Here is a 25,884-nt window from a genome sequence, read left to right on the forward strand (position 1 = left end):
ATCCAAATTTAAACTGGAAAATAAAATTAAAAAAAAAGTATTCTTAAAAAAAAATGACCTAGAAATGTCTTTCTAGAGGTGTCTTGAGATCCCAGAAGCAAAGTCATATTTGATACTTTTGAGAGCGAATGCATTAACCTTGCTACTACAGAAGAAAGTGGTGTGTGGTCTTCCCACTCAGTTAGCTGTCATACTGCTGTCCTCATGGGGTTGGTGGAGGAAGTGCCGTTGTCCACACAATTTAGGATGGGAGAAAGGACTCACACAAATCCCAGTATTATGGCAGTGTGTGGTATCTGAGGTCAGTGGAAAGCAGTTAAAATTTCTCTCCATACCTCCTGAATAGACAATTTATCTAAGTGTATCTAACACCAAGTCAGGGCCATCGCCTCACCGACATCACTGACCTCACTGAAGCTAAGCATCTGGGCCTATAAGAAGATGTGAACTTGGACAGGCCTGCAACAGCTACCGTCACTAAACACGAAGAGTCAAACACGAGGCACTTAGTGAGGGAGGCAAGAGGTTCACATGTCAAAGTCATCAGCCTGCTCTGAGACACCATTTCAAAGAAAAAAGAGAGAGAATCTCAGCCCTGAAGAGGCAGAGGCAGGTGAATCTCTGAGTTCAAGGCCAGCCTGGTCTACACAGTGAGTTCTGGACAGCCTGGGATATGTAGAAAGACCCTGTGTCCAAAAAAGCAAGAAACCAAAAAGGAGTGAACATCCAAGTTCTGAAAGTATGGTCAGAAATCCTCTAGAACCTCCTAGAGGTTCTAAGAACTCAAGATTGTCTTCATAATAATGCTAAGATGTCATTTGCCTTTGTGAGTGATATGAGTACAGCTGGAGTTAAACATAAGAAAAACTGATTGGGCATCAGCAGGAGTCCAGGCAGTGCTGTTCAAGTATTAGTCCTCGTACAGCCTTTCGCTGAAGCGTGTCCTTGGTGGAGTGGTTCATGAGCAGTGACCAGAGCTCATGAACCCACTAAAAAGACAGCTTCAACTAATACAGAAAAAAAAAAAAAAAGCAATAGAGGATTCCTTTTGGAGTTCGCTGTGTGAAAAGTAAAGCAGCAACTAATAAAAGTGCAGCGTTTACCCAGGCCATCTTTTTAAAAAGATTTTTCAAGATGGGTGGTGGTGGTGCATCCCTTTAATCCCAGCACTCGGAAGTTCAAGGCCAGCCTGGTCCACAGCTACAGAGAAACCCTGTCTCGACAAACCAAAAACCCCAAAAGAAACAAAAAGGATTACAGGTTCCATTTATGATAAAAGATCATTGGAATTTTAGAGGGGATTGCACTGGATTTATAGCTTTTTCTAAGTTGGGCTGCTATTTAAACAATATTAAACCTTCCAAACCAACTGGCGTGTTTCCTCTTATTTAAAGCCTCCAGTTTATTATTGTGAAGGGGCATGCATGTGGCCAGACCAAGCTGGGGTGGGGGGCTGGCGCTCTGCTTCCACTGTGGGGTCCTGGGGCTTGAACTCGGGTCACCAGAAACTTACTTTCACACAATGGAGGGCTCCTTCTGCTTTTAGATCAGTGTTCATTGTTCTTTACATATCTGATAGAATTCACATTACGTTCTCTGCGTCTGAATTTCTGCTGGATGTTTCTGATTATTGAAATCCTCTTATTTCAACTTTTTCCACATCTTTTTGAGTCACTCTAGAGAATTTGTGTGTTTCTAGGGATTTGTCATCTGTATGTAGATTACCTATTTTGTTATATAATTATTTACAGTACTTATTTTTTAATTCTTTCACTTTATGTGCTTCTCTTTACAAAGTACATGTTATGTGTATCTGTGTACATATGTGTGTTTGTTGCAACATCTGTGTGTGTGTGTGTGATGAGAGGACAATTTGCAAAAGTTGGTTCTTGCTGCACCTGCTGTGCGCGCAGCCTATGTCCGAGAATGTGCGGAGGGTGTCGGGGGATTGACAACACAGAGACTCGTTCAACGGTGTAAAGAAAACTTTAAGCAGGCCCCAAAAAGGCTCAAGAAAACTTCCCAAGAAAGGCTCCCTCCAGAGAAGCTTCTGCTCTCTCCTTACCCCTGGCTGGTTCTGCTCTGACACCAGAAACTGACTTGGGTGTGTCAGAAGAGGCGGTTAGTCTTTGGAAAAGGTCGAGGTCAGAACTTATTGCCCCGGGCATTGTATTGTTTTTAGTAAACATGTTTTTAGTAAACATTGTCTTACAGCTGCCTACTCCCAGGCTGATGGGGAAGTGGGTCTCTGAACAAGGTCTGGTGTTCCCACAGGTTTTCCCCTCCACCACATGGGTCCAGGGGATCAAACTCAGGTCCCTCAGGCTTGACAGCAAATGTCTTCACTGCTAAGCTTTCCCTGAAGGATTCTTTAATACTTAGACCAATGAATGCTATGATAGAATTTTGTATATTTCTAGGAAGTGAATTGGCAACTTTTATCAAAAGGAAGGAAAGTCTCATACTGTTTGACCAAACAAGTACACTCCTAAAAATCTTCAAGATGAGTAAGCAGAAATGTGGGCAAATATTTTTAAGAATGTGCAGGGGCCAAATACTGAGATCCTGTCACAAACACAGACATGCAGATCAAAGGGTGGTGGTGCGTGTCTGTGATCCCCAGCACGTGGGTCGGACCAGCCTCCAAAATCTTTCTTGAAAGGAAAGGTAAGAGACTGGAAGCCGATTAGTGAGCGGTTGCTAGGGAATGAAAGGACGCCGTGGCAGGAGTCATTACCTGATGAGTAAAGGATGTTCCTTCTAGTGTCTTCAAAAAAAAAGGTTTGCTTAGACGTGATGCCGCACGCTTTTTTTTTTTTTTTTTTTTTTTTTTTTTGGTTTTTCGACACAGGGTTTCTCTGTGGCTTTGGAGGCTGTCCTGGAACTCACTCTGTAGACCAGGCTGGCCTCGAACTCACAGAGATCCGCCTGCCTCTGCCTCCGGAGTGCTGGGATTAAAGGCGTGCGCCACCAACGCCCGGCGTGCCGCACGCTTTTATCTTAGCATTCTGGATGCGGAGGCCTGCGAAAGTCGAGGCCACATCCGTCCCAGGCTCGAGCCCGAACACCAAAACAAGAAAAACCAAAAACTCCCAAAAAGCCTCTAGTAGAGAGGTAGTGACATTTGTACAGCATTGTGATTGCATTAAATGTCACTGAATGGCTCACTCACCGAACCGCTCTGATCTAAACAGTGTTGAGCCTGGTTAGTCCTTAGGTGGAAGACCCCCTTCGGGAATACTTTGTACGGTAGGCTTGAGAAACAAATAGATAAGTATGTTTTGTGAACCTCAAATGAATTTTAAAGGCTTCACAAATACAGCGAGGGAGGGAGGGAAAGGGGGCGGGAGAGACTGGGGGGGCAGTAATAATGAGAAGGGGGAGGGAGGAGAGGAGGAAAGAGAAATATGAATTACTTAGAAATGCTAAACATGCGCCCTGAAAACTCTCCACGGCTGGAGTTAGGTCATGGTGGCAGCAACCCCCCCCCCCCCAGCAGAATGAAGTCGAACCAGATTTCAAACCATCACTCCACCTGGCAGGATGTTTCAGAACTGGAACTGGAGGCCAGGTCTCCGGACACACCCACTCCGACAGACAGGGCGAGCGCATGGAGGTGGTGGGGTCGGGGGGGGGTCGAGGCGTCGAGACAGGGATTCTCGGTGTAGTCCTGGCTGTCCTGGAACAGAACAGATCCGCCTGCCTCTGCCTCCCGAGTGCTGGTAACTTTCTGTGAACCAATAGTGGGCTGGCCCTGTGAGGAAGAGCAACAGATAAGGGGCAGCCAGATAAGGGGCAGCGGTGGGGTAGACACCGGGTCGAGCCATCACCAGACCGCGGCAAGAAGTGAACTTGTCCAATTAGCGCTGGGCACTGCGGGGCTGGGCAGGTCGGGGACCGCACCCCGCCGGTCCCAGGGCACTTGGGAGCAGGAACCCGCGTCCCCCGCCGCATCCCAGCTTCCAGGGCACTGGGATCGCTCGCCTCCCGCGGCTCGGCGTTTCCTTCTGGCGAGGGCCTGGGTGAATGGACCCGGTACCTTAGCTGGACGGAGCGAGTGTCGTTCGCGCCATCAGGAGTGCATGCTTTTTACTAGCACCACGCCGGAACCAAAGGAAACCTGGAGCTGAAGCAGCGAGCACGAGTCGAAGTCCCCACACCCCGGGACTAGTGTCTGCACAGCAAGAGGAACGCCACCTAGCTCGGCCCTGAGGCGGATCGCAGCGCGCTCCCGCCCCGGCGTGCGAGCCGGCAAGCCCGGCGCCCGCCTCGGTCGTCGTTCCTGGGCCGCCCCGGCTCCCTTGGCTCGCCAAGAAACATGCGAGAAGGTTAAAAAAAAAAAAAAAAAATTCGCGTTAAGCATTAGAGGCAAAACGGCAACCCACGGGAGCAGCGGGGCCTTCGATAGCTCAGTTGGTAGAGCGGAGGACTGTAGTGGATGAGCAATGGCAATCCTTAGGTCGCTGGTTCGATTCCGGCTCGAAGGACTTCGTGTACTATTTTTAGCTCAGTCACTCCGCGTGGGGAAAACCATAATTAGGAGTTGGGTGGTGGTCGACCTTAGGTGGGACACGTAGGCAGTTAAGTAGTCTGAGGACAGTGCGTCTTGTTCGTGCCTTAGGTGTAAAGATATATACAGCAAGAAAAGTCTTATTGCTTTTGTGTTTATTACATGGCTCAGTTTTAAGACCTTGCTGAGGGAGGGTTCCAGCGTACTTTACAGATACTCTGAATCAGAACTTTTCCGGCCAGTGGAACGCCTGGAAAAACTTGTAAAGGGAACAGGAAAAGCTATGCTAGTAGCTGGGGGATTAGCTCAAATGGTAGAGCGCTCGCTTAGCATGCGAGAGGTAGCGGGATCGATGCCCGCATCCTCCACTTCCGTTTTTTGCACTCGACAGCTTTCGTTAACACTAAACACCTGCGGGCTCAGGAACTGTTGTGGGCATTTTACTAGACAGTAGAGCGAGGGGCATGGTAAGCAAGGATCGGCTTCGCACGGCGTCTTCTTATTCGCAGGTGAGTCTTTTCCTGTTTCCCGCCCCCCGTCTTGTCTTTCCCGCCTCGGGGAGGCAGGCCGTTAACCGCCTGCAGAGGAGACGCTGCCGGAGCCGCCGACCGCGCTGGCCCGCGGGAAGCCCCCAAACGGCCCCCTCACAGGTACCTGCCAACGTGCTCGGAACCCTGAGCGCCGACCAATGGCAGCGCGCTTTACTGGGCGGGTAGCCAGCTGCGGCTGCGGCCAATAGGCAGGAGACTTGTTGTTTCCTGGCAGAGCGGGGTCCCGGCACCGCGGCTCTCTGGTTTTGTGTGGGTCCTGGGTGGAGGGCCCGGGTGCCGGGGCCCGAGGTGCCGCCTCGCTAGCGGGAGAGGGAGCGGGAGCAGCGGCCCGGAGAGAGGTGAGGGGCTCTGCGAGGACTGCGGCCCCGCCCCCCTCAGCCCGCTCCGCCCGAGCCCCGTCGAATGCCACCCCGCCCCCCGGCCCGGCGCGGCCGGCCGACCCCGCCTCCGGTTGACCACCTCCGTTCCCCCGGCCTCACCTCTGACCCCTAGGACCAGCCTTCCCGTCCTCCAGTGTATCTGTCTCGACCCCTCCCACGCTTCCAAACCCTACCCTGCCCTGGACGAGCCAGTCAGTGCGAGGGTCCTCGCGAATCCAGGAGCTGCTTGCTGCTTCCTAGCGGGATTCTACTGGCCCAGCCTTCCTTAGGGTGCTTAGAACACCCGTTACCCCCATCTTGAGGGTAGCTTTTGCTCGGGCTCCAGTGTCTACAGGGCGGGAGGATGGAAACATCCTAATTGGAACTGAGGTTCAGGGCAGGTGAGCAAGTGGCTTTGGCCAGGCACAGCCATGTTCTTGTAGTATAGGCAGCGGGTGGCAACAACAGAAACAGCTCTTCAAACAACGGGGCATGATTCTAGCCAGGGCTTGTCAAGACAAAGGGGTAAAGAAAGGAAGCCACCATTTACACTTAGAACTGGGTTCTTGCTGCCCTGGGCTGCACAGTACAAAGCCAATCTGGGGAATTTTAAAAATGGCCCCTCCCTCAGAGAGTCGGTTTCTGAGAAGCATGAGAGTCTAATGTTGGGCTACGGAAGCCATTGAGCATTTGATTTGGCAATAGCTGCATTATAGTAAAATGGGGTCCTCTAGGTTACTCATAACCCTCGGGTGTTTAGGGACAGAGTTCTGCTTTCTCGATCTTGCTGGAAGGCTACTTCCATGTTTTCTGAGAAAAGGAGTGTTTTGCTTCCTAGAGTACTAAAAGCATTTCTCATTTATCCAGATACCCAAAAACATTGTTGCATGTTCCTCCCCGCTCCTCCCTACACTACCTTTGTTTTTTCCCCAGCTCTCAGGGCCTGTGTGGGGCAAGAGGATGCTTTCCCAGCCCCACCATGGAGCTGCGCTGTGGGGGATTGGTGTTCAGTTCTCGCTTTGATTCAGGAAACCTAGCCCATGTGGAAAAGGTGGAAACTGTGCCTAGTGATGGGGAAGGAGTAGGAGGCGGGGCATCAGCCCCCACCAGTAGCGTTGCTTCTTCCCCTGACTATGAGTTCAACGTGTGGACCCGGCCAGACTGTGCTGAAACGGAATTTGAGAACGGGAACAGGTATGAGGACTGAGGGGGGGGGGGGGTGGGATGTCTGAGGGCCCGGATGCAGAGTGTAGGCAGTCCTTTGACTTTGTACATGCTACCACAATATCTTGTTCCCAAGCCCTCCTCTCTTTCCTTCTTACTAAGCAGCTCTCTGCTGTTTTGACTTGATCCAGCTTTCCCTACACATCTAACCCTCCTACATCCAACAGCTAGTCTCTCTTTTGGTTCTCAGGTCATGGTTCTACTTCAGTGTCCGGGGAGGAATACCAGGGAAACTTATCAAGATCAACATTATGAACATGAACAAGCAAAGCAAGCTGTACTCTCAGGGCATGGCCCCCTTTGTGCGCACACTGCCTTCCCGGCCACGCTGGGAACGCATCAGAGACCGGCCCACCTTCGAGGTAAGTTCCTCATAGGAAGAAAGGCTGCGTGCTAGGGGAGGAAACAAGTTCTTTTTTTTTTTTTTTTTTTTGGTTTTTTCGAGACAGGGTTTCTCTGCATTGTTTTGGAGGCTGTCCTGGAACTCACTCGGTAGACCGGGGTGGCCTCGAACTCACAGAGATCCTCCTGCCTCTGCCTCCCGAGTGCTGGGATTAAAGGCGTGCGCCACCAACGCCCGGCGAAACAAGTTCTTGATAGAGAGTACTAGGCAGGTAAAACCCCTAAGTTTTAGTATCTTCTTTCTTCCACCCCTAGCTGGGGTTCAAGACGAGCCCCTACTTCAGCAAGCCTGAGGGAGCTGGCTATCATACGGAAAGGGTCAGAGGGCGGCGGGGTAAAGGTGAGAAAGCAAGAGATCAGTCTGGTGTCCCCAGCAGGAGGAGATCAGTTCTGACACAGATGACTGTTCCCTCGTCTTCCTCCTCTGCTCCCCAGATGACAGAGACGCAGTTTGTGCTATCATTTGTTCACCGTTTCGTAGAGGGCCGGGGAGCCACCACCTTCTTCGCCTTCTGCTACCCCTTCTCCTACAGTGACTGCCAGGATTTGCTAAGCCAGCTAGACCAGCGCTTTCCAGAGAATCACTCTACCCATAGCAGGTGCTAACCCATCCTTACCCTGCCACAGTCTTAGATCCTACAGCACCTCTGCAGCTTCTGGCATTGGTCCTAACAGCTCTTAGCCTGAACTTCACCAGTCTTTCCCCTACGTAGTGTAGCATTTTGAAAACGGTGTCCTTTGCAACCATGATGAGCATGCCACCGCATACACTCCGTTCCCCGAATGCCCAGCTCATGCCCGCTCCAGTTGTCAGAAGTTAGCCAGCACTGTGGCTGCTCAGCATACCTTCATCTGCCTCTACTGATGACAACTGCTGTATACACAAATCAAATTACCCTGATGTCCTAGGAAACAAACTAGGAAATCAAACAAAAAGTACACCCAAATAAAAAGGATGCAGGAACGACAGCAAGATGACTCAGTGGATAAAGAAGGGTGCCTGAATTCATTCCCAGACTGGTATGACAGAGGAAGAGAACCAACATGTGCAAGTTGTATTCTTACCTCCATACATACTGCGTGCACGCACATGTGCACACACATACACACACTTCAGTCCTGTATTCTGTGTCTGGTGTGCAGGCCCACAGATAATCCTTAGTCTCACCAGTTCAGCGGATTAAGAGGCCCTGAAGGTTATGGTGAGGGACCAGATAACACAAGTCTTGAGCTGATGCTGCTGCCCACCTCCTGCTAGGACTTTAGCAACTTATGACTAATGATTTTATCCCCACAGTCCTCTGGATAGTATTTATTACCACCGGGAGCTTCTCTGCTATTCTCTGGATGGACTTCGGGTAGATCTGCTAACAGTCACTTCCTGCCATGGGCTCCGAGAAGATCGGGAGCCCCGTCTAGAGCAGCTGTTTCCTGATCTTAGCACTCCCCGACCATTCCGCTTCACAGGCAAAAGGGTGAGTGGGGAGAACATAAAACCAGTACTCTTGGGAGACAGAGATGAGATGTCTCAGTGTTTAAGAGCACGTGATACTCTTAGAGAGGACCCTTGTATGGATCCCAGACCCACACTGTGTGTGGTTGCCTTTAACTCCTGCTCCAGGGATGGAACGACTCCCAGCCTCCACAGGCACCCATAGACAGACACGTAGCAGACACATAAATAAAGTGCAGCAGTCCTCTTGCCTTGTTCTAGCCCTAGCAGCTGTGGATAATTTGTTGTCATCTCTACACATCCTAGGCCCAGCTTAGCTTGTAGCCAGGGCAGAGGACTGACTGTTCTGTGCCTCTGGCAAGCCGCAAGCTAGAGTCTTACATGCCGTCGCCGCAGCCACCATTCGCCTTATGTCTGCCTTCTTCCCTCTCAGATATTCTTCTTGAGCAGCAGGGTACACCCTGGAGAGACTCCATCTAGCTTTGTCTTCAATGGCTTTTTGGACTTCATCCTTCGACCTGATGACCCCCGGGCGCAAACCCTACGTCGACTCTTTGTCTTTAAGTTGATTCCCATGTTAAACCCTGATGGTGTGGTTCGGGGCCACTACCGGTAAGTAGCCTAAGCAGCCTTTCTGGATATTCACTGTTTCTCTAATGTCAGCCAGCCTTCCACCTTGTTTGTACTTTTAGTCCTCTCGCACCCTAACAAGGACAAGTCCCTCTGATCTTCCAGTGAGCTGAGAGGGAATGTGACTGCATCTAAATGCCCTCCTGGGTGGGAGCAAAAATAGGATGGGTGAAGACTTACTTGGGTAGAGGGAACTGTCCTTGGATGTCTATGGTAGGGCGACAGCAAGTGGAGGGTCATGTCCACCTTTCTTTGCCTGCGTAATTTAAGCCTTTCATTTGACAAGTCTTCCCGTCTCCTTGTCACCTACTCTGGTGTCTCTTTGTGGCCCAGACACTAGACCCTGTTCAGTCCTGTCTTCCTACAGCACAGACTCACGTGGCGTGAATCTGAACCGCCAGTACCTGAAGCCTGACGCCATTCTGCACCCAGCCATCTACGGCGCGAAGGCCGTGCTGCTCTACCATCACGTGCACTCCCGCCTCAACTCCAAGAGCCCCTGCAGCCAGCAGCCCAGTCTCCATCTCCCTCCCGAGACTCCTCTTTCTGACCTCGAGAAAGCCAATAACCTCCACAATGAAGCTCACCTTGGGCAGTCATCTGATGGAGAAAGCCCCGATACCTGGACTGAGACAGAGTCAGCCGAAGAGAAGACTGACACTGTGTGGATTACACCACAACAGTCACCTGAACTGGAGGAGCCAGCCCCTGAAACCATCCCCCCAAAAGAGAGTGGTGTTGCTTACTATGTGGACTTGCATGGACATGCTTCCAAAAGGGGCTGTTTCATGTATGGAAACAGCTTTAGTGATGAGAGCACCCAGGTAGGACCTAGCTACTGTGTGGCAGTAAGTACTGCAGGTTAGGAGATAAGGGTTGGGTTACAGGCAAGGTGGGGAGGTGGCCTGCAGAAGCAGGAAGGCCTGTGCACACGGTCTCTGCACAAGCTCCAAAGGGCCATAGGTGGCACTAGGGCCTTGCATCTTAGCCATTATATCATGTCCGAGTGAAGAGCAAGCTACCAGCATCCCAGTCTTCCATAGAGCTTTGAGACCCAGAGCAGAAGGAAAACCTGGAGAGGAATCTATGAGCTTAAAAGAAATAATGTTCAAGAAACATTGATTACTGATGATGGTTATAGTGGTATATGCGACATAGTCACATGACTCTCTGCCTTATTTTCCTTGTCCCTTCTTTCTGTGTCGTCTTCTGAGTTGCTTTTTCCTACTCCCAAACAGGTGGAAAACATGCTATATCCAAAGCTCATCTCCTTGAATTCAGCCCACTTTGACTTCCAGGGCTGCAATTTCTCAGAGAAGAACATGTATGCCCGAGACCGTAGAGATGGCCAGTCCAAAGAGGGAAGCGGCCGTGTTGCAATCTACAAAGCCTCAGGGATAATACACAGGTTGGAAGGAAACTGGTGTAGATGAGAAAGTAACTTCTTCAAAGAAAAAAAAAAAATACTTATTCTAGGGTATTGGAGGGGTTGGAACCACACAAGTCTTCTAAAAAAAAAAAAGAGTCAATTAGAACGGTTGGCATTAATCTGGGAGTCTTATAATTGGAGAACTTCCTGGGCATACATTCAGTCGTTAGTTGGGAATTGTTAGCACTCTTTCTTGGCCTTTACTTGTGTTCCAAGTGATTACCTTCTTAAGCAATCTACACTGTCCATCACTATTCTGTCCTGACACCTGTTCAGGCAGGACACTGATGAAGGTCTCTGTGTCTTAGCTACACACTTGAATGCAACTACAACACTGGACGCTCGGTCAACAGCATCCCTGCTGCCTGCCATGACAATGGGCGTGCCAGCCCCCCTCCCCCGCCGGCTTTTCCCTCCAGATACACTGTGGAACTATTTGAGCAGGTATGAGTCCATAGACTAAGAGGGAAGATGGGAACCCCCAAATCTGGGAATAGTTGATGCCCAAATCTAAGGTGGTCTGCAGGGTTGTGTTTGTGTTCTTCAGTTAACTGTCATGGTTTCTGTCCCCAACCACAGGCAGTACCCTGGCACAGCTAAGTAAATCGCCTGGTCTGAGCTGATCTCTTCTTCCTCATGGGTTTATTCCCTCCTAGGTTCAAAAGCTTCCATTGTAGTTTACATGTGTCTGTTTCTAGGCACCTAAGAGAAAGAGAACCTCAGGTTGTTTTTTTTTTTTTTTTTATTGGTTTTTCGAGACAGGGTTTCTCTGTGGCTTTGGAGGCTGTCTTGGAACTCGCTTGGTAGACCAGGCTGGTCTCGAACTCATAGAGATCCGCCTGCCTCTGCCTCCCAAGTGCTGGGATTAAAGGCGTGTGCCACCAACACCCGGTGAGAACCTCAGGTTGTAAAAGATAGACTCTTTCTTTTTTAAGATTTATTTATTTATTACATATACACCAGATTGAATTGTAGATGGTTGTGAGCCACCATGTGGTTGCTGGGAATTGAACCCGGGTCACTGCTCTTAACCTCTGAGCCATCTTTCCAGCCCCCGTAAAAGATAGACTCTTATGGGAAATTATTCATAGTGCTAACTAAAAGCACAGCAGCCCCTGCTCAGAACAGGAAGCTGTAAATAGACTTGAGATGAAGAACCTGGGCACAAAATCCAGGATTCCCACTGTTACATCTAGGCTTTTCTCTCCTGCTGTGCTGTGTATCACACTCCCAAGCATCAGCTACATTAGAGGACAGAGATACTGAAGCAAACTGAACTCCCAACAGGTGGGACGAGCTATGGCCATCGCAGCTCTGGATATGGCAGAGTGTAACCCATGGCCCCGAATTGTGCTGTCAGAACACAACAGCCTCACTAACTTGCGGGCCTGGATGCTAAAACATGTACGCAACAGCAGAGGTCTGACCAGCACTGCCAGCGTGGGTGTGAGCAAGAAGAGAGGAGCTCGAACCCCTCCCAAAAGTAACAAGTAAGACCCCAGCGTGGGGAGGAAGGTGCAGGAAGGTTGGCAGCTCTGGGGGTAGGGGTGGGTGCCTCATGTGGGGCAGTGCCACATGGAATGTTCTGGTTAAATGAAAACTGGCGAGTTTTTGAGAATGGGAGCCTCGCCCCTTTCCTCTAGAGCTCCATCTAAGGGACCTGAAAATCAAGTCAAGGGACTAGTAGATCCAGAGCAGTGCACAAGACACATTGTCTTTGTGGCGAGGGAATGGCAGGTCACCAATGGAGTAAGGGAGAAATTCTTTGTGAAATAGAGCTACTTAGGATGATTCCCTCCCAAGATTCCCCATCCATGGGCATGCATTCCCTCCTTCCTTCTGGGAATGGGTTCCTATGTCCTTTAACCCAGGCAGTGCATTTTAATTACTATGTCTTAAGGAAGCCTTAGGACACTTCTTCCCAGGCCCAGGGTTGACTAGTGTCTGCTTCTTTGCAGTGGACCGCCCATTTCCTGCTCTGAAAATGCCTTGAGCCGGGCTAGAAGTTTTAGTACTGGCACAAGTGGTGGTGGTAGCAGCAGCAGCCAACAAAGCTCTGCACAGATGAAGAGCTCTCCCAGCTTCCCTTTTCATGGCAGTCGGCCTGCGGGGCTGCCAGGCCTGAGCTCTAGCACCCAAAAGGTCAACCATCGGGTGCTGGGCCCTGTCAGAGGTAAGCCAGTCTGGGAGCCCCTGCAGCAGGTATTCGGTTGTTTGGGGCATTGCTGGGGGAAAAGAGCTTGAAGACATACAAGGGGTGAATCAATAAAACTAGTCTATAGCAGAAGATTCGACAGCTTGTCTGCGACCTCGTTCCCTGCGGCACGACTTCAGAGCAATACTGAATGGCTGGCCACAGGAAGAAGTCCTGGGGATTGTAGCTTCAGCACATGCTAGGAGCCAGGGATATCTCCAAGAACAAAACAGTAGCTAAAGCAGTGCCCAGCACAGACGTGGAACTTCCATATCAAGGACAATGTCACAGTGTCTTCTTGTTGGCAGTAGGAGGAAATTCAGACTGTAGCACTGTAGAATGAAGAGCACTGTACACGGCCTCTGTGGGCTGAAACTTCCTGGCTTGACAGCTTTTCAGATAGTAATATCAAGATTCCAATTCTCCCAAGGAAAAATAGAACTGAAGCAGCTTCTATTCTAGACTTACAGACCAGCAGTCTATCCTTTTCATCAGTGTGCACAACTGTACAACTAGGCATTATTAAGTATTAGGTCTCGCCGGGCGTTGGTGGCGCACGCCTTTAATCCCAGCACTTGGGAGGCAGAGGCAGGCGGATCTCTGTGAGTTCGAGGCCAGCATGGTCTACAAGAGCTAGTTCCAGGACAGCCTCCAAAGCCATAGAGAAACCCTGTCTCAAAAAACAAAAACAAAAAAAAAAGTATTAGGTCTCACCTGATAAGAGATTCTGGGTCAGAAGTTTATAACCAAATCATGGGCTTGCAGGGTGGGGATGGGGGCAGGGAACAAAAATTGTCGGGAGCTGGGTTGTGGTGGGGGAATTTTGTAGTGTTCTAGAAATTAACATCACAAATCAGTACTGTTGATGTCTTCTAGGCTATAGAAATCTTGTTAAAACATGGAGGCTTGTAAACTAGAATTGAGAGCTTTGTATTTCTATGAGCATGTCTGTGCTGTTCAGTTTGTGCCTGGCTTTTGAATGGCCCGGATATGCATCGGTCAGTAACTGTCAATCTGACTGCTAGTCGGAGAAGCTGACGAGGAAGCCCAGCTTCTGATACAAAACCTGGTTCTGTTTATACTCCAAACCCCCTTTGAGAGTCTAACTTGGGAATAAATACGTACATGCATTGTGTTTTAACATTAAGTTAGTAACAATAATGCTTCATATTTAGATAGCATTTAATAATGAATGAGACAATATCATAAATAGCTTCACTTAATAACCAGGTCCTGTAGGATAGATGCTGCTCCCGTTTTTCTGATGTGAAAACGTGGATTGCTTTAGGACAGCTCGTCCAGCTGGGTGTGTGGCACGTCCCTATAACCTGGCCTGGTAGGCTGAAGCAGATTACAGTTGGAAGCCAACCTGGGCACTTCTCATGGGGAAGTGGTGAAGAGTGGTGTATCCCTTACGGGGCAGTTTCCCAGCTTTGTCTTTCAAGCTCCAGTATACCTAGTCTCCCATGATAAATCTGAATGAAGTTTTTCTTTTGTCAGCCTTTCTTAGGTTATAGCTCATAATTTTTTAATTTATTTATTTACTATGTATAAAGTGTTCTGTCCTCAAGTTTGTCTGCAGGCCAGAAGAGGGCACCAGATCTCACTACAGATGGTTGTGAGCCACCATGTGTTTGCTGGGAATTGAACTCAGGACCTCAGGTAGAGCAGCCAGTGCTCTTAACCTCTGAGCCATCTCATAATTTCTTTATCAGCATTATAAGTCTTCCCTCCTTGACCACAAAGGGCCTTCTCGGTATCATTACATGAGGACTCAAGGCCATTCTTTTGTTCTTTCGAGGCAGGGTCTTGCTCTATAGCCTAGATTGGCTTAGGGTCCTCCTGCTTTAGCTCACCCAGTGCTGGGTCACAGGCAGGCTCTCATCCCCAACCATAGGCAGCTTTTAATCAGTATTATAGCGACATCCTCCAGTCTCACTTCCTGATGCAGAATTTTGCATTGAAATCCTTGATGTGAGGGCCTTGTAATCTTTCTCTGTTACTTTTCCAGAGAACTAATAGAAAATATGCAGCCTAAGTAGTAAGTAATTCTTGGTTGATTGACTTGAGGCTTAACAGAGGAAACAAGATAGTAAATACACATAAAAAAGTACATGCACATTATAAACAAATAGGGCACTTGGGGAGCTACTGTGGTAGGTCATGAGTAATTAAGCAAAGAATGTTCAGTTGAGAAATGACTTTGAAAAACAAACAGTATGTGGCTTCACAAAAACATCCCAGAAATGAGAAATGACAGCCATGATCAGAAACACAGCTCCTGGGTGGGCAGCAAAAGCATGGGTGCTTAGCTGGCACCCACAGAATCTGGTGCGGAGACGCGGGAGTGGAAGTGTTTTGAAGACAAGGATGTTCAGTTGAATGAGGCAGATGGTAGCAACTATATGTTCTGAGGAAAAATGGGAGCAGAGACTGCTGTACATCTGGACAGGGAGGGGAGGCTTGCAACCATTTACACATGAGCTACTGGAGCCTGGGCCAAGGCCTGCAACAGAACAAAAGCGGCAGGATTCAATAATGGTAAAAGACAGACGCAGGAGGCTTCAAAAGTCATAGCCGGAGGAGAGCTATGGTGACATTGTGACATTGAGACACGGTTGGAAAAACAGTGGGAAACTATTACAGACATGCCTAGGTTCCTTAGGTTATCTGTGGAGATGCCTTGTAAAGGCAAGTGGAGGGTTGAAGATCTAAGTCACCACATAGAAGTGCCAGTAATGCCAAGTGTGAAGGCACATTCCCTCAGGTGAATGAGCTTGGGAGAGAAAGAGCTGGCTAGAGAATAGATGCCCCAAGTCTTGTGTAAATATTTGTGAAAGTGGGAAACTATGGCTTTGAAGCCAAGGGGTCAAGATGAAAGTTACTATCAAAATAGACACCATAAGATGTTAACAAATGAGGTCCTAAGAATCTGAAGTGTTTCACTGGGCATTTACTGGCACTGGTCTTTGAAGACCCCAAGGAAGGGAGTACGGTTCTGATTGTAGATAGGGCTGCAATGCAGACTAACATGTAGACATGGCATCTTCAGTCAACCCTTGAGAAAACTTGTCTAGGGGATCTGTCTTACCATGCTACATGTGTGTCACTTTTCTCCACACCTCTGGCTCTCTGACCTCTACCACAGCAAGCTGTATGGTTTATTTATTTACATTGGGGTGTGTGTGTGTGTGTGTGTGTGTGTGTGTGTGTGGTCAGCGGGCAAGGGTGCGTGCATGGCACTGTGTGGAGGTAAGCAGACATCTGATGGGAGCACTCCTTCCCTTCCCACCGTGAGGGTCTTGGGACTCAACAGCCTGTCAGGTGTAGTGTCTGTTGACTCATCCATCCTGGCTGGCCTGTTGTCAAGCTAGAAGAAATAACCCCAAGTCTCAGAAATTTTAATTGTAAGTGAGCTACTTTCCAATCCTAACATTTGGACTGTGTTTTGACAATTTTGTTGTTTTGACTTGTGGATTTATTTATAAAATTTCTATGTCACGTATGGTGGTATATTCCTGTAATCCCAGCACTTGGGAGATAAAGAAAAGGTCATCTCTCAGCCACATAGTGAGTTTGAGGCTCTACCCATCCACTCTCCATAAAAAATTTCAATTACTGTATCATATTTAATTATTCAGTTTATTGGTTTTATTGACTAGGAAGTTTTCTCAGGAGAGATCTGGGCATCTCGGCTAGCAGCTTAAGGCAGGCAGGGAACTGGTTTGAAAGGCCCCATCTCCAGCTGGGAGATTGCACTGTAGAAGGCCGGTGAATCCCAACTTCAGACAAACAGCAAAGCTCTCACCATAGGAGGCCAGACAGTTCTCAGTCAGTCTTAATTCCCAGTGCCCAACCTTAGGGCCAGACTCTGCCTAACACCCCAGCTGCAAAACATGCTCCATGTAGCCTCCCAGATGTGTAGCACAGCTGTAATCTTACCGTCAAACACCAGTAACACTATCTGTAACTGATGTGTGTGGCTTTAGGGGACAGGTCAGTGAATTGAGAAATGTCAGAGACATAAAATACTGCACAGGCAGAGGTAAACAACTCAAGAGGACCAGGGTGACAAGGCAGTGTCTCCTCTCTTATGCACCAGGACACACAATTCCATAATCACATAGCAGTCCCCTTCAGTTTTGCATCTAGGTTTCTCACTTGCATGATTCTAGTCTTGGCCCTTCAGCCTATCCAGCCAAATATGGATGTTTTGAAAGATGAGCCTTTCACTGTCATGCTGTCGCCAGCACCTCTCCCATCAGACTCCCCGCTCTGTCCCTTGAACTCTTTCCTGGTACAGTCAATGCTCTGGCTCAGCTAACAGACAACTTTTGGTGGAGCAGCTAATGTCCAGCTCTCCGTGGCAGTTCCTCGAGTGAGTCAAAAAGACTTGCCGTCTCTATCACCACTGCCAGCTTTACTTTTCTACTGCAAACCAGTATCAGGACTAAAGGGACGCGGTCGGCCTTAGGAGACAATTGCAGTACTTTTTTTTTTTTTGGGTTTTCAAGACGGTTTCTCTGTGTAGCCTTGGCTATCCTTGAACTCACTTTGTACACCAGGCTGCCCTTAAACTCACAGATTGACCTGCTTCTGCCTCCTGAGTGCTGGTTTTAAAGGCCTGCACCACCACTACCCGCCTAGTATCCACATTTTTAATCAAAATCACCAGGTCTGTACACTTGAATCAGAGGTCACTGAGGGAGGGTGTCTAAAGTTTCAGGTTGATGTGACCACAAGTCTCTCCAATTTCTGCTGTCATATCAGTATTTCTACTAACTCTCACCAGCCCCCTAAGGTCTGGTTGTTTTGTACTCTTAAACTATCCACCGTAGACTCTTAATTGGTATCCAGTTCAATGTCACATAGCCAGAAAGGCTTCCATCCTAAGAGTGATCAGAAATATTCTTTGGAACAGGGTCTCATTATGAAGCACATGATAGCCTAGAACTTGTGATCACCCTGCCACAACCTTCTGCATGTTGAGACTGCAGGTTTATACTGTTACATACATGCCTGACACTGCCTGCTAAAACAAGATGGCGTTACTGCCAATGACTTCCAGAGTTAGAGGCTTTTCCTACCTGTAGCTTGTATTAGAGGACATCTAGAATATTGACAATAAATCTGGCACCTGCTAATCTGCAAGTCCCCTTTCCCATCCACCGACCATCTGTCTCTCTGGGACCCCACCCTCAGAACCTGTAGTAGTCAAGTTCCAGCCAAAGAAGTACATCAGAGTACTACTCCTAGAGGTTAAGAATGCCCTCAAACTTTACAACTAGCCTTGTGAAAGGTGTGGGGGGGGGGCTCTGAGAACTAATTCTGCCTGTAAATGGCCAATGTAATATTTCCAGGGAGCTGACATTTGAGACAGAACATTTTAGGTACTCCCTAAAAAGAGAAGCAGAAATTTCAAAGGAACCACACATCTAGCAGCATCTAACAGCTGAGGTATGAGTGATCAAGCCAGCATCCTAATGATAGGTGGCCAGGAAACGCAGCAGACAGGACTGAATGTAAAGGTTTAGAGTAAACTTTAACACATGTAGTGGTGTGTGCATACAATCCAAGCACCTAGGAAGGTGTGGCAGGAAGATCGAGAGTTCAGGGCTAGCTTATGTTACATATGGTGAGGGCATCTGGGCCACACAGTGAGGATCTATCTGCAAATAAACCATTTCTTCCTTACCCAAGCCATGGTGTTGTTTTTAAATCAGGCTTCTGTTTTAGGATTAATAACTTGGTGGCACCTATGTAAAGGATGAATAATTTTTTAAAAATCAAGCTAAGAGAGAAAGAACAGCGAGAGTGAAAAAACCTGTATCTAATACTGGTGATGGCTAAGCAAACAAATGTAAGGGAGGAATAGAAAAATGAAGTAAGCTTTCTAGTAGACAGGAAAAAGGAGGATTGGGACCAGGCGTTGGTAGCATACGCCTTTAATCCTAGCACTTGGGAGGCAGAGGCAGGTGGATCTCTGTGAGTTCGAGACCAGCCTGGTCTACAAGAGCTATTCCAGGACAGACTCCAAAGCCACAGAGAAACCTTGTACTGAAAAACCAAAAAAAAAAAAAAAAAAAAAAAAAAAAGGATTGGGGAGAAGACAGTGAGATTGGCTTTGGTAATTAGGGACTTAATGCATTTGGGGGAGGAAAAGGTCTTAGAACTCTCAGGATTTAAGAGAAGACAAAACTCAGATGGCTGGGAACACTGGTCCTTAAGTGACAGGAAGAAACGTTAGAGATGAGAGAAAAGTCCAGCAAAGCTGTGTTTTAGAAGCCATAACTCTTCACCAAAATAAACTGGCAGGATGAGAGATGGCCGAGATTTAGATGGCTGGGGTAAATATTAAACGCCTTCATCTCACAGTTGCTTTACAGCAGGGCAGTTGGCTGCTTTGCTGACAAACTTGGAAGCAGGCATCTTCTGGCCATGCCGACCAAGGGAAGTGAGCAGGTCAGTGAAGCGTATCAGTCTCCCACTAACTTTCTCTTTTACCTGTGTCCTTTCCACTCAGAGCCCCGATGCCCAGACAGAAGACGGCGGCAGCAGGCACTGAACCATCGCCCTACCACAGGCAGCCTGGCCCCATCCCCAACTCTTGGTAGTTCTGGCCCAGCCTCCTCACGAAGCCTGGGCTCCTGCCTACTGCCCAACTCACTGAGCTTATCAGGTCTGTACTCACTGCCCCTGAAATCTGAGTACCCAGCTTTTCTCCTTCCCTGCTACCCCGGGCTTAGACAGCCTACAAACTAAGCGTCAAGAAACCCCTTCAGCCATCCTGCCAATCTGGACTCCTCCTTGACCTGATATATACAGGTCGCTTCAGAGCAGGTGCAAGGTATTTTCCTGGTACCCTATACTAACGTATGTGGCTTTGTACAGGAGTTTGGAATTCATTTGAATTTGTAAAATAAAGTAACAGTTTACATTTCTTGAACATTCACTCTGTGCAGGAACTGCTCTACACTATCTAGTCCTCACTTGCAGTTCAAGGATCTGAGGACTTTTTCTACCTGCAAAGTGCTACTTACCCAGTTGTCTAATGGCAAGAACTAGGAGTGGGATACAATTGAAACATCTGAAAGAACAGGCATCTCACCTATGGGATTATAAATGGCATCCAGTGTTCTAACTAAACTTAAAGCCGCCACCTACTCTTTTAAGTTAGAGGCCCAGTGATAAAAGGAACTAAATAAGATTGTTTTCTTTCTTTTTCTTTTGAGACAGGGCCTCTCTTTGTAGTCCTGGCTGCCCTGGAACTCTTTGTAGACCAGGCTGGCCCCAAACCTACAGAGACCTACCTAACTCTGCCTGCTGAGTGCTGGAATTAAAGGCGTACACCATCATGCCCAGCAGGACCCTTTTCTATGATTGACTCCAACACATACCATGCCAACCTGTCAATTTTTAATCAAGCTAGTCCTCATTCCAGTTGTACATAATGGACTCCCACTCCCCCTTGAGACAAGGTCTATGTAGCCATGGCTGTCCTGGAACTAATTATATAGACCAGTTGGCCTTTCAGTTCTGCTCTGGAATGCTGGGGTTAAAGGTGTGGCCACTATGCCCAGCTGGACTTTATTCCTAAATACCTAAACATACAACTGGAGTGGGCTGTAAGCTTTACACATTGAGTCATTAAACTTGAGGGTTTAATTTGAACCCAAAGTGGCAGCTTCACTCCTCAGATCAGATTAGGACCTCTCAGAAGCAATTTTTGCCACCCAGGGAACATAGGACAATATCCAAAGAGGTTCTGGTTATTACATTGGGGAAGGACCTAGAGAGGAAACAGCACAGACAGTAGTTTAAGATAGGGATGTTGATAAACAGCCTACTAAGTACAAAATCACTGCAACAACTAATGATTGTACTGCCAATTTCTCAATGAGGAAGGGCTGCTGGTATAGCCCAGTGGCTGAACACCAGTTTAACATGAAATCCAAGGTTTAATCCCCAGCACCAAGGAAAACAAGGTCGAGAAACTGATGTAAATGAAGTTGCCTTCCCTTCCAGTCCTACCTTGATGATCAGTTTCCTCTATTCTCTAGGGAGCAGCTGCTCATTCTCTTCTTCAGGGGACAAGCCAGAGGCTGTCATGGTGATTGGGAAAAGTCTGCTAGGGGCTGGTGCTCGGATCCCCTGCATTAGGACTCGTTTGCAGGTAAAATTTTGGGGTCTGTCTACGTCCTTAGGTTAGCATAACCCAGGAGGACACTATTCTCCTGAGCACTGGGAGGGAAGATGCTCAGTCCTGCTTTAAAGCCATTCATCACCAGCCTATCAGAGCTGTCATGGTACCTAACCTACCCAGTCCCAATTAGCCAGCTATCTTGTTTGCTTCAGACTCCATTGTCCCTGCCAGATGCACCCCAACTACAGCCTGCTAGCTTTGGCTTTCCCTACCCGTCCTTAGCTTCTCCTCTCTTTCTGACCAGACATGCCCGAGGAGAGTTTCCGCCAGGAGGGGTCCCGGATTCCCCAGGTAACACTTCTGGTTACTGCTCCTGGTAACAGCCTTACCATCACCTCCAACTCAGACAGCTCCTCTTCCTAGTTGAACTATAGTTGGGTAGAGGCAGAAGCTGACTGGACGGGTGAAGTTTAAGCTGCTCTGGCAGGGGCGGAGCTCAGAAAGCTGAGGGAGGTCTGCAGTCCTTCCCAGTGCTTCTCCATTCAGCCAGCTCTCACATGCAGCACCCATGGAGGTAAATGCTAGGTCCTGTAAGACCTGGCTCCTTGTCATATATTCAATCTGAGAGTTCGCTAGCTGCCACCCCGCCTCATCCTCTCAGCTAGGAGCAGTGCCCAGGACTTCAAGGTCCTAGCACCTCTGTTGATTACTGTGCTAGATTCTTATGCATGGAAACTCTAGAAACTGAAAAGTCTCATGGAGGAAGCCAACCTCTTAGACTACCCCTGTCCACACAGGCTAGGCCCAGGTTGGGCCGGAGCTCACCGCCGACTCGCAGAGGGATGAGAGGCTCTTCAAGTCCCACATCCCCTCTCCCCCAGACCAGAGAAAGCAGTGAGCTGGAGCCGGGACCCCACTCTGCCACACCAGGGTGAGCACCGGAGTCCAGTCCTTCATCCACCCCACCTCTTCTATCCCTTCCCCCATCTCCACCATTCAGGATAAGTTTCTCCTTTACCAAACACTAAATGCACTTTCATTAATAATCTAGTCCCTGATTTTCATTCCACATGGCCTCAGTCTTGACTCCAAAGGATAACGCGTAGTGAGGCTCTTAAGGCCTAGGCACTAGCTAGCTGTAGTATTAGTCTTGTGCGCAGTAACAAACCCGCCTTCCCATCTTCACATTTCCCTGTTCACCTCACAGCCCCTGGCTAACAGACCAGGAAAGGGGCTGTGTCCACAACCCTGATCTCCTCTCTCTTCTCTGTTGCAGGCTGCCTCAGGCCGGCCCCCCACGGCCCTGCTCTGCCCCTGCCTTTTCTCCTATTTCCTGTACTCTATCTGACTCCCCAACCCGGATTTTTTACAGCAGGGGGCCCTTGAACCAATGTGAGGTTTGTTTTGTCCCTAAATCTCCATCACTCACTATTTCTCCCAGGATCTGACAATGCGTTTACCTCCATGCCCAGGGTATAGCCCTAAGGTGAGGGAACACAGTGAAAGATATGTTAGTCCCGCCTTCCAGCTGCTGATACCATGTGACAGCCATAACTCCTTGGGAGATGGCCACACTGTCCGAGGCCTTGCATAACATCACCTTGAGACAGAACAAAACAGGGATCTGCCACCCCTTCCCTCCCTCCACAGCACAAGATTTTGGGACCACAAAAAATATATATATATCTATTTTTGTATTGGGGGAGGGAGTAGAAAAGAAAGCAGCCCCTATACTGGCTCCTATTCAATGGCAGCTTCTTGTTCCATAGGGTTAAGGAAGACTTTGAGGAAATAAAAGTTGTTTGGAAAAATCCAGGTGTAGTTGCTTTGTATGCTGTGATGGGTAGGAGAGATGAAAGTGTGAAGGCCCCTCACACCCTCCATCTTGCCTCAGACTATGTCCTGGAACCCTAGAAAAAAAGGGGAAAAACCTGAAATAAGGAAAATGCTGCAGCTTTCCTGTGGGGGAATCCTTCAGGAGCCAACCCCCTTAACATTAAAAGCACACTTGGTTTCCAGACTCTGCCCCCTCCCTTTTTTCTCGATGGTTTGTTTGGAGTTAACCCATGGCTTCAGAACATGGAAATAAGTCTACATCTTTCACTACCGTGCCCCTGCCCAGAACCCGCCCAGGCTCCGGGGAAAGTGAAGCTGTTAAGGACCTGATGCCCCATACCTGGATGGCACAGTTACTGCCTTAGTACTGGTGTCAACGCCTCCTTGGAACCACAGTTTGTAACTATCTTATCTCCTGGGAAGCTCAAAATGGAGCTTGAGGAGGATCCGGAAACCCACCCTCACTGTAGTAGGAAGCCGTTTAGGGCAAGAAGCAGTACTGCATGGCACTGTACAGAGTGCGAACAAGGGGGCCCGGAGCTGGACTACCAAGCTTGGCTCGACACTTTGACTTGAAGTTCCTAAGCCCGCAGGTGTGGCGCGGCCTCACCACTCAGCTCTCCCGGGCCTGGGCACCACCGCCCGGACCGTTACCTGGGGCGGAGAGAGAGCTACTTTCATTCCTGCTTCTTGGGATTGTTGACTGCCACGTAGTGATAGAGAACCACAAGCAAGAAAAGCGACACGCCCAGCATGTTGGCGAAGATGGCGAGCTGCACGTCCGTGATCATCCTGCGGACAAGGGAGGGACTGAGCCTCGGGGCGCGCTCTGGTTGCCCTCGCCACCACGGTCCAGCCTCCGCCGGCCTCGCGTGGGAGACGGCGCCTGCGAGCCTCTCACCTGACCAGCTCCACTCGCTCCGACGCCACCGCTGGAGAAGCTCGAGGAAGGAGACCGGAGTCGGAAGTTCGTAGCGCCAGCCGGGGAACAGCGAGGCACTTCCGGCTTCTCTACCCCGCCGACTCGTGTGCTCCGACGGCGCGCGCACACAGAGTGGGTCGTGGGCGGAGCCTCGGGGGAGGGGCACCTGGCTGCAGGGAGCGGGCCGGGCCAGGGCTGGGCAGAGCCGGGGTTTCACAGCTGGCCTCAGCTGGCGCGGCGGGATCGCTGTTGGCTAACGCCGCTGTGGTGACAGCCTCCCTGGAGCCGAGGAGTGGGCTAGGGCGAGGGTGCGGCAGGCGGGAGGCTGGGCCTGACCCGCGGACTCCGACCCACGTTCCTGCATGGGCCACTCTTCGCTTCCCTACCCGACCCAGCCAGGTGCTTCCTTTGGGTCCTGCCCTCCCGGTCCCCTCCCAGGCTCGCAGGCAGTGGGGATGGAGTGAAAGATGATGCAGAATGGACAGGACTGAGGATGCTGGTTCCCTCACGCGTGCTAATCTTTCTGAAACCACGTCCTGCCAAACGGGCGGATCATTGGCTATTTGACCAGTACCAGTCTCTGGCGAGCTCCTTGCCCCCATCCCACTCCCGGTGGTGGGCGTCGAAATTAGGGCGGACCCTATCATAATCAAAAACCAAACGTGGGACCTAGGCCAAGTGGGAAATCACCCCACGGATGTGAAGGAGGGGGTAGGAAAGGAAGGGCTGGGACAAGCCAGAGGGGCCGTGGGTTTGTGGTGAAGAAGAGAGTTGGCTGCAATAGACATCCAGACATCCGAGGGTCACTGGTGAGGGGAGCAGCACCCTGAATCTCTACAATCCTCTACCCAGCTAGAAACGGGTTTTCCCCCTTGCTTTCTCTAAGCTTCACCATAAAAGGGAATGATATGGAGCCAGACAGGGCCGGGGGCTGGACCGTGGCTCTGGAGCTGTCAGGGTAATGGAAGCCAGTTGCTTTGCGGTAGAGGGGGGCCGGAGCTCGGGGGAGGCCTCTGCTTCTCTGAGCCAAAGAAAACTGTACAGGAGCTGCTATAGGGCTGAAACAGCTGGGACAGGGGACCAAACTGCCGCCTCTGTGCACAGTGAGCTTGGTTTGCACTATTCCGATGTCTCAGACCATCAGTGCTTTGTCCAAAACTCAGTACTTGCCTTCAGTAGTTAGTTTATAGCTTTCCACGCCTCCCACCTCTTGCCCCAGCCCCCCCCCGCACTGTTTCCCAGAAGTTTCATATTTAGAAATCCCAGGCCTGCGTGCCCTCCACATAACATGGGTGAAAACCCAGACGTGTTTCCCCAGGCATTCCTCCCCGAGCTGGTGAGTCCCCCAGCTCCGCCCCGAAAGAATGATGTCTAGATTTTAGGATTACACATTATAATGCTTCATGTCTCCTGGAAAATTGGAGCAGATCCAAGTTCAACCACTTAGGTATGCTATTGAATCAGAATTAAACTGTAGTTTTCAAAGAAGCTGTATCTCAAGAGAAGGCCCAGGAAACTGCTTAAGTTTTAAAATCAGCTGAGCCAGGCACGTAGCATCAGAGACAACCACAAATGAAAAGCACCTCCATGATTTGTCATTGTCATTTTATTTATTTCCTAGTAAAGAAGGAAATAAGCCCAGAATGTGATCTAGCAAGGTACGACAGCCGGCTAAAGACCCTGTCACCTGTGCTTCCTACCCTCCCCCACAGCAGATAGGCTCAGGAGGTTGTCCAAAGGTCAGGAACAAGTGGGAAAAGATTTATTTTAGAATTACCCAGAAACATCCTTTGCCTCCCTTCCCTTCCTGTGCCTAGGTCACTGAGTCTTTATCAGCCTTCAATGGGTCATTTGGCCTAGTGCCTAAGGGAACTGAAATAAAAACTGGCCTCAGAACTGAACTAGACTCAGCTAAGAAATGACAAAGCTTGATAAAAACCCTGGGTGGAAAAGTATGTGGGAAGTGAGTCAGGCTAAACCCCATCCTGGCAGGATTTGGGGAAAGTGGTGGGAAGGTACTTACAGAAGTTAATCTAATTATATGATGGCTTTGTTGTTGCAACTTAAATAGGACTTCACTATGTAGCCCAGGCTAGCTTCAAACTCGGGATTCTCCTGCCTTTGCTCCCTGGTGTGAGCAAAGACAGGACATGAGGCCAGGGTCAGATTTGAGAGTCAGAAAGCCGTACGGCTTGGGAAAGGAGGGGGCTGGCCCCCGAGTCCCAGGGTGG

At 49.3% G+C, this 25,884-nt stretch overlaps 2 protein-coding genes and 2 non-coding genes across 10 annotated transcripts; 3 read left to right on the forward strand and 1 right to left on the reverse strand.

The window, feature by feature from the left end:
- Positions 1 to 4,398: 4,398 nt before the first annotated feature.
- On the forward strand, positions 4,399 to 4,487 carry Trnay-gua. The gene is given in 2 exon segments: positions 4,399 to 4,435; positions 4,452 to 4,487. It is a non-coding gene; the product is annotated as a tRNA-Tyr (tRNA).
- Positions 4,488 to 4,805: 318 nt separating this feature from the next.
- Trnaa-agc lies at positions 4,806 to 4,878 on the forward strand. Its single transcript has one exon. It is a non-coding gene; the product is annotated as a tRNA-Ala (tRNA).
- A 23-nt stretch (positions 4,879 to 4,901) lies between these two features.
- Positions 4,902 to 22,706, forward strand: Agbl5 (AGBL carboxypeptidase 5). Of its 7 annotated transcripts, XR_005870886.1 has the most exons (16): positions 5,250 to 5,399; positions 6,354 to 6,614; positions 6,835 to 7,006; positions 7,482 to 7,645; positions 8,344 to 8,521; positions 8,933 to 9,111; positions 9,497 to 9,953; positions 10,368 to 10,537; positions 10,867 to 11,002; positions 11,846 to 12,048; positions 12,517 to 12,731; positions 19,276 to 19,431; positions 20,813 to 20,925; positions 21,200 to 21,246; positions 21,693 to 21,826; positions 22,172 to 22,312. XR_005870886.1 is itself a non-coding variant. In XM_013115980.3 (15 exons), the coding sequence occupies exons 2-15, from the start codon at positions 6,400 to 6,402 to the stop codon at positions 22,341 to 22,343; spliced, it is 2,664 nt and encodes an 887-aa protein (XP_012971434.1). In that variant the 5' UTR covers positions 4,902 to 5,019; positions 6,354 to 6,399; the 3' UTR covers positions 22,344 to 22,706. The 7 variants fall into 7 exon arrangements, 6 of the variants coding, with proteins under 6 accessions (XP_012971434.1, XP_040586955.1, XP_012971435.1 ...); XM_013115980.3 differs by lacking the exons at positions 5,250 to 5,399; positions 21,200 to 21,246 and adding an exon at positions 4,902 to 5,019 and having other exon boundaries at positions 22,172 to 22,706; XM_040731021.1 differs by lacking the exons at positions 5,250 to 5,399; positions 21,200 to 21,246 and adding an exon at positions 5,044 to 5,160 and having other exon boundaries at positions 22,172 to 22,706.
- Ost4 (oligosaccharyltransferase complex subunit 4, non-catalytic) lies at positions 22,573 to 23,640 on the reverse strand. The gene is made up of 3 exons (XM_005073524.4): positions 23,633 to 23,640; positions 23,386 to 23,523; positions 22,573 to 22,805 (listed from the first exon to the last, which is right to left on the reverse strand). Exon 2 carries the CDS (start codon positions 23,520 to 23,522, stop codon positions 23,409 to 23,411), a length of 114 nt encoding a protein of 37 aa, XP_005073581.1. The 5' UTR covers position 23,523; positions 23,633 to 23,640; the 3' UTR covers positions 22,573 to 22,805; positions 23,386 to 23,408.
- Positions 23,641 to 25,884: the final 2,244 nt, after the last annotated feature.

This window comes from Mesocricetus auratus, unplaced genomic scaffold (genome assembly GCF_017639785.1).
Source record: "Mesocricetus auratus isolate SY011 unplaced genomic scaffold, BCM_Maur_2.0 Super-Scaffold_100024, whole genome shotgun sequence".
NCBI classification, from domain to species: Eukaryota; Metazoa; Chordata; class Mammalia; order Rodentia; family Cricetidae; genus Mesocricetus; species Mesocricetus auratus.